This window comes from Perkinsus marinus, assembly GCF_000006405.1.
Source record: "Perkinsus marinus ATCC 50983 genomic scaffold scf_1104296959216, whole genome shotgun sequence".
In the NCBI taxonomy this organism is placed as follows: Eukaryota; Perkinsozoa; order Perkinsida; family Perkinsidae; genus Perkinsus; species Perkinsus marinus.
This window is the reverse complement of record NW_003206506.1, coordinates 102,623-108,162: the sequence shown is the minus strand read 5'-3', so window position 1 is coordinate 108,162 and position 5,540 is coordinate 102,623. Positions and strand designations below refer to the sequence as shown.

The 5,540-nt window shown below is 49.9% G+C and overlaps 3 protein-coding genes across 3 annotated transcripts in view; 1 reads left to right on the top strand and 2 right to left on the bottom strand.

The window, feature by feature from the left end:
* Pmar_PMAR026518 (conserved hypothetical protein) overlaps positions 1-592 on the top strand; it is a gene marked incomplete at both ends in the record, with an annotated part of 1,257 nt that extends 665 nt beyond the window's left edge. The window contains one exon of the mRNA XM_002773222.1: positions 119-592. Within this exon, the coding sequence (XP_002773268.1) occupies positions 119-592 (474 nt within the window). The remainder of the gene's footprint in view (positions 1-118) is intronic.
* Positions 593-2,178: 1,586 nt separating this feature from the next.
* Pmar_PMAR026517 (hypothetical protein) lies at positions 2,179-3,160 on the bottom strand (the record flags this gene model as incomplete). The annotated part of the gene is made up of 6 exons (XM_002773221.1): positions 2,179-2,183; positions 2,238-2,313; positions 2,357-2,483; positions 2,531-2,663; positions 2,711-2,872; positions 2,914-3,160. The coding sequence occupies 6 exons, from the start codon at positions 3,158-3,160 to the stop codon at positions 2,179-2,181; spliced, it is 750 nt and encodes a 249-aa protein (XP_002773267.1).
* A 697-nt stretch (positions 3,161-3,857) lies between these two features.
* The window catches only part of Pmar_PMAR026516 (hypothetical protein), a gene marked incomplete at its 5' end in the record, with an annotated part of 2,035 nt that continues 352 nt past the window's right edge, over positions 3,858-5,540 (bottom strand). The window contains 8 exons of the mRNA XM_002773220.1: positions 3,858-4,096; positions 4,158-4,241; positions 4,286-4,419; positions 4,467-4,741; positions 4,789-4,833; positions 4,951-5,049; positions 5,095-5,184; positions 5,232-5,307. Of these exons, the coding sequence (XP_002773266.1) occupies positions 4,018-4,096; positions 4,158-4,241; positions 4,286-4,419; positions 4,467-4,741; positions 4,789-4,833; positions 4,951-5,049; positions 5,095-5,184; positions 5,232-5,307 (882 nt within the window). The 3' untranslated portion in view covers positions 3,858-4,017. The remainder of the gene's footprint in view (positions 4,097-4,157; positions 4,242-4,285; positions 4,420-4,466; positions 4,742-4,788; positions 4,834-4,950; positions 5,050-5,094; positions 5,185-5,231; positions 5,308-5,540) is intronic.

Genomic DNA, 5,540 nt, shown 5'->3' with positions numbered 1-5,540 from the left:
CCTGTCGCTAGCCCCATCGCAATGCCCTATAGAACGTCAACACTCTGTCTCAAGAAGTCATTGAAGGCCTCTGTGCTGAACATCTGAATCGTGGCCGGCGTATGTCACTAAAGCTCAGCGGAGGATCAACACCCGATCTACATATGGCTACAGTCCTCAAGAGCTATTCTACGGTTTCGATGCTCTAACGCCCTTCTCAAGACGGTTTGAAGACGTCAGCAACACTATCGACGAAGACTCTGTCCGTTTCGAGGCTCGACGTCGTGATCGGGAACGACAGAGAATGGTCGACAGCACTCTCAACGTAATGGAGAAGATGCGTGCTGATGCTCTCTCGCGTATCAATCCATCAACCTACACTCGACAAGTCGCACGACGACGTCTATTCAAGGTTGGTGACTCCGTGATGAAGTGGGTCCGTAACGTCGACCCCCTTACTCCTTCATGGAGAGGCCCTCTACTGGTTCAACAAGTACTTGGCGATTCTACTTACAAGCTTTCCGACGGCACTGTTCAAGATTCCAGAAATATGCGGAAGTACTTCGGTAAAGCCCAGAATATGAATCCCATTACTATTGCATATATTCAGTAGATTTAATTCACTTTTGATATTTGTGCCAATCTTACGGGGAGGAGAGATGATAAGAGTCTATAGCCATTCAGTCTTATGGCGTGCGCTCCCTGTAGCGTAAAGCTCGCTCTCGCCCGACCGTTTCAAATATTGTCCGTTCAAACCATTGTTCGGATCCCGTGGATCTATCTGATCTGTCTGCACTCAACCTCCACTAACTATTGAATCCTTATGTCCGGTTCTGCATCGAGTTCTAGTCCTCCGGAAGCCTTCGACCAGCACTTCCTTAACAGCGCAACATTCCGATGAATGTGTTACATTACATCTGGCACGAATTACCATGAACACATTAGCCAGAATGGGTCTGCTTCGCTCCGCTCTACCGCCTCGCACTTTCTAGTATAGTAGACCCATCCATCTCTCCCACCAAAGGGCTCGGCCAAGGCCTGCACGTCAGACCAACTGGCGTAAATATTTGCATGCGGCAGGATGTTCGCGAGATCCCACACTCGCGCACGAGCGGATCTGTTACTATCAAACGCCTTACAGTGCGGCATGAGTTGAATCTCATCGGCTCTAGAGTTGCCAGCTCAAGCTCAGGGACCCGGGTCGGTACGGCTGCTGCTTTTGCTGTGCAAAGTGATGGCGTCAAAGACCGGCAAAGTGTGTTGCACACTTTGCCTGGGCAGTCCGCGGTAAAGCAAAAGACGTCAGCCTCCTGCTGTACGCAGGAAGCTGGCTCAATTCACACCATTCAGTCGCGCAAGTAGGACCAACGGGACTCAAACAAGCGGTCGACGTGCATTGGACCAACATAGCCGATCACGAGGTGATGTTCGGAGCAATTCAGATTGCAACGCGACCATAGATCCGTGTGCGGCACCAAAAAAATAGCAGGAGGCGATAATTCACACAACACAACCCTCTGCAGTGTAGAACGTCTTCCTAGTGTACAGTGTTTCATCTCGCTGACCTCGGCCTCGCTCTTTGAGCCGCCTGAGATCGCTGTAATGTACCCGCGCGTGATAGAAGCTTTATCCGCTGAGTTAAATTGGTGTACTCCGTATGAAGATCTTCAACATGCAAACGCCCTGATATCAATACGCCCTTTCGAAGAACAATTCTCTCATCCGAGCTCACTCTGAGCATGAATCTCTCGTAACATAGCCAGAATCTCAATCTTCTTACAAAGCACCGCGTACCTGAGGCCCGAGGCTTGAACACAGTGACGAGACGACTGACTCACAGTCGGGAAGTTCTCGGAGTGCGGCATTGCGGTTGTAGTTGTGTGAAGCCCATAGCTGAGAGAATTGTATTCACCTCACTTTGAATACAAGCCGCCGCGCTCTCATGCTTGGACGAGGCGGTACGTGAAGTCTGACATGCATCAGTTAGTCAAGAAAGACGATTCAGTAGTATCACCCCATTCGGCAGCGACCCATTGTTCGCCATCAGCATGTGATAGTGTAGGGGGTGCCGGATGTTAGCAGCTGAAAACAAGGTGATACTGTGACGACAGGACTGAGGACTCCGTACTCGATAAACTGGCTCCAATCACGGGTGGTGGGAACAACGAGCAGCTCCGAGCCGCTCGGATTTCCGACGGATCAGCCTGAGGACGCAACAGAGCTCATCTTTGACAGATCCCAATCTGAGTATACCTCACGCTTTCGCTTCTTCCGAGACGACTTAGTGAAACTTTCGCCCTTGACACCGTCCACAAACTCAGCGTACTTGCTGGTCTGAGACACTCAATGAGCAAGTCACTTCCCATGCAGTTCTCACCACTGGTATCTGGCAAGCTCGCAGTAGGTTCCGAAAGTTGAGTCGAAAATGGAGCCTCGAACCCTCGTCGAGATTCAGTTGCTTCTCCAAAATTTGTCTTCGATTATCGTCATAATCCTTATGGTACCTGTAGCACTTTCCAAAGGATACCCTCGGGCTGGATTCTATCACTACTTCGCCGCCAGCAGCGAACACGACTTCTGTTGCGAGTCGCTCATGGCGTGAACACCATCCTTCCTCTCAAGTGCTAAAAGATGGACGAGTATCGTATACATAAGACTCTTTAAAAAACGTTCTCGACAGGGACCTGACAGCGGAAAGTTCCACAATGACAGGACGCGGCTGGTGACTCACAGTGATTGGAGTTGAGGTCAGAGTCACACCGTGTGACCCAACGGTCAACCACTACTGGCCACCGCTCGTGACCACCATAGACCTTTGCAGCCTCGAGGAGGTATTGGCACTCCTCTTGAGTGAAGAGAGGTTTCGTTGTAGTTGTACGGTGTGTACAGGTACCTGATGAAAATCGTCCAAATAATCACTAAGCATATGATTACATTTAAAACGCTTCTCAACATCCTCCTTTATTTTAACCCAAATTTTCTGGTCCAAAACGTCAGGCATGAGTCCTTCTTCTCCCATGAATGGTTTCGCCTTCTTCACAGGGAGTTCGGCAGTAGCGCCAGCATTTTCTCGAGCTTCGGGATTCTGCGTGTTCGCCTCCTGCTCAACTTCTGGTATCTTCTCCCAGTGGTAGGTCGTGAGGCCATTCGCTTGTAACTGACAAGATTCCAAATAATCCATTCTTACGCCGGTCAAGAATGAGCCCCACGAGGCAAGCGGTAGTAAAAAGACAGCTTTGAGTCAACTTACCACAGGTCTCCTCCGCCACCGCGGTTTCGTCTGCCGACAAGCAAGTCCTGCTTTCACTGGATCATCTACGGCCAAACCTGAAGGCGATTCGTACACCGAATGGGCACACCTTACCGACTGACTCACCAATCGGGAACAGCCTTGCGGGACGGAATCGATCACCCTCGAACAAACTCCGGTCTGTATCCACGATCGAGGGAGGCGGTGATGGCGACGTCGTTCGATCCCTGAACGAACTGGAAATATGCACATGGTCAACTACGTGTACTGGTGACAGTACGAAAAATTGTGAAAATTTTGGGAAATTCTTGTCGGCTTCTGTACGTTCCCTTAAAAATTCATGTGTAAAAATCATTGAGCTCAGCTGGGGAATGCCAACATATTTTTCAACACGAAGCCGCATTAAACATCAGAGGGATTCAAAATTGGTTCACTCGATGTTACCGCTCAAAACAACGAGTAGTATTCTTACGCCTGTTATTGTACTTACTCTTCGTCCCTAGGTTCTGATTTTGTTGCCATAGACGATAGAAAAGACACTGGAAAGGAGCCGATGCTCTTCCTATTCATATTTCGTGAACGCAAAAACGAATTGACATTTTCAATATGAGACAAATTGGATGCAATATGTGTTGATGATATCACTTGCAGGGACGCAGTAGTGATGACTTTTCCCACCACAACACCATTGTGCTCAGATTCCTCCAAAATCCTGAGCCTTGTGAAGTAGCTTCCGACTCGAAAGAGATAATGGATAGATAGCAGTAGCATTAGACACGCATGGTATATCAAAAATCGAGCAGAGTATCTCTGCCGCCAGCAACAAGAAGAACTCTTTCCAACCCAGCGGTCAAACAATCACAATACCTACAAAATGTACACTCATTATTTCGCCTTCACGCAGCCTTGTGTGCAGCAGCTGACTTACGCAAGGAAAGCCTCACAATCATCGTCCGTCTCGATGGACCAGATGCTAGGCATATTCATCAGCACTAAGGAGCTCTCTGAAGACCTATAGGGCAGATAAGACTCGAGGACCACAAGAGGTAGACTCACCTTGATACGATGATTCGGTTGAGGGTATAGAAATACTTCTCACTGTCATCATGATCGATGGGGGTATTCCGTGGAGGGCTGGGTCCGTCTTCCTCGCCTACAACTGATTCCGTGGCGCCCTCTTCTACAGGGACCTGGCGAGCGATAATTCATAGCAAAGAGCACTGAGAGCTTATCTCACCATAAACGGCAAGTCTATCGCGGACACTTGTGGAGACGACATATCTTCCCCACCGCACGGTAGCATGGTCGGTCCAGGATGCGGTATGGAATTATCGCTGGACAGCAGTTCATGCGGCTGCGTAGGCCCACCAGTAGCTTGCGGCGGCTGCAGAAACATCTGGCTATGCAGCCTCGTGAAGCTAGGCTGGCCGGTCTTATGCGCCATCAGACGATTCAGACCATGAGGGGTCCCGTCGAAGGCTGATGATGGTACCGGAGTCGGGCCGACCATACCTGCACAGGTAACTTAGCGGTGGATTACTCAGTTATCAATGACGTACTGGGCAGACGAGATCCAGGAAGGAGAGGTTCCACGAGCTGTTGACCTGAGGCTACAGATGATCTCGTCTCCTCGAATACAACGTGGTTAAAGAAATACTATTTTCCAGACGGAGCCCGCAGCAGATGAAAGCAAATAAGAGATAGGGCAAGTTGTAACTCACCTGAATTGAACTGTCCCACACTGGTATCATGGACATCAAACATGGCTGGGTTGGCCAACATAGTGGACCCTATCATCGAGGGACTGTTGAAACCACAAGCTGGCAAGGACGAGTCACGCGCCACAAAAATCCACGCCGTTTCACCTGCAGCGTTCTCCATGGCAGCCCTCTTATTCAGCACTCGAGCACCGACACTCCGTAAAAGCTGCTTCTCCCGGACGGGACTGACGAACACTGAAAAGAGAATTCTCCACTTGAGGAATTCCAAGTGCAATTCCCACGTCCTTGAGCCCGTAAAGAATCTTCTATCTTCTGCCGGAGCTCAGCCTCGTCAATCGAGCCAACACTGTTATACACCTGGCTTCGGCGTCTGCCATCACTCGAATAGACTGCAGGGCCCTCTCTGGGGAAAACGAAGACTTTTCTCGTTATGTATAAGCCTTATGCCTTACGCGCAGTTCATAGAGCCTATACTCGACAACGACGTTCGCCTTGGGATAGAGAGGGGACCGTCAGGACTTGCCCTCTCCCGGGGTGTCCTAGGGGTGTGTTTCTGTTGCGCGCCCTGAACGTTGATGACCGGCACGCTG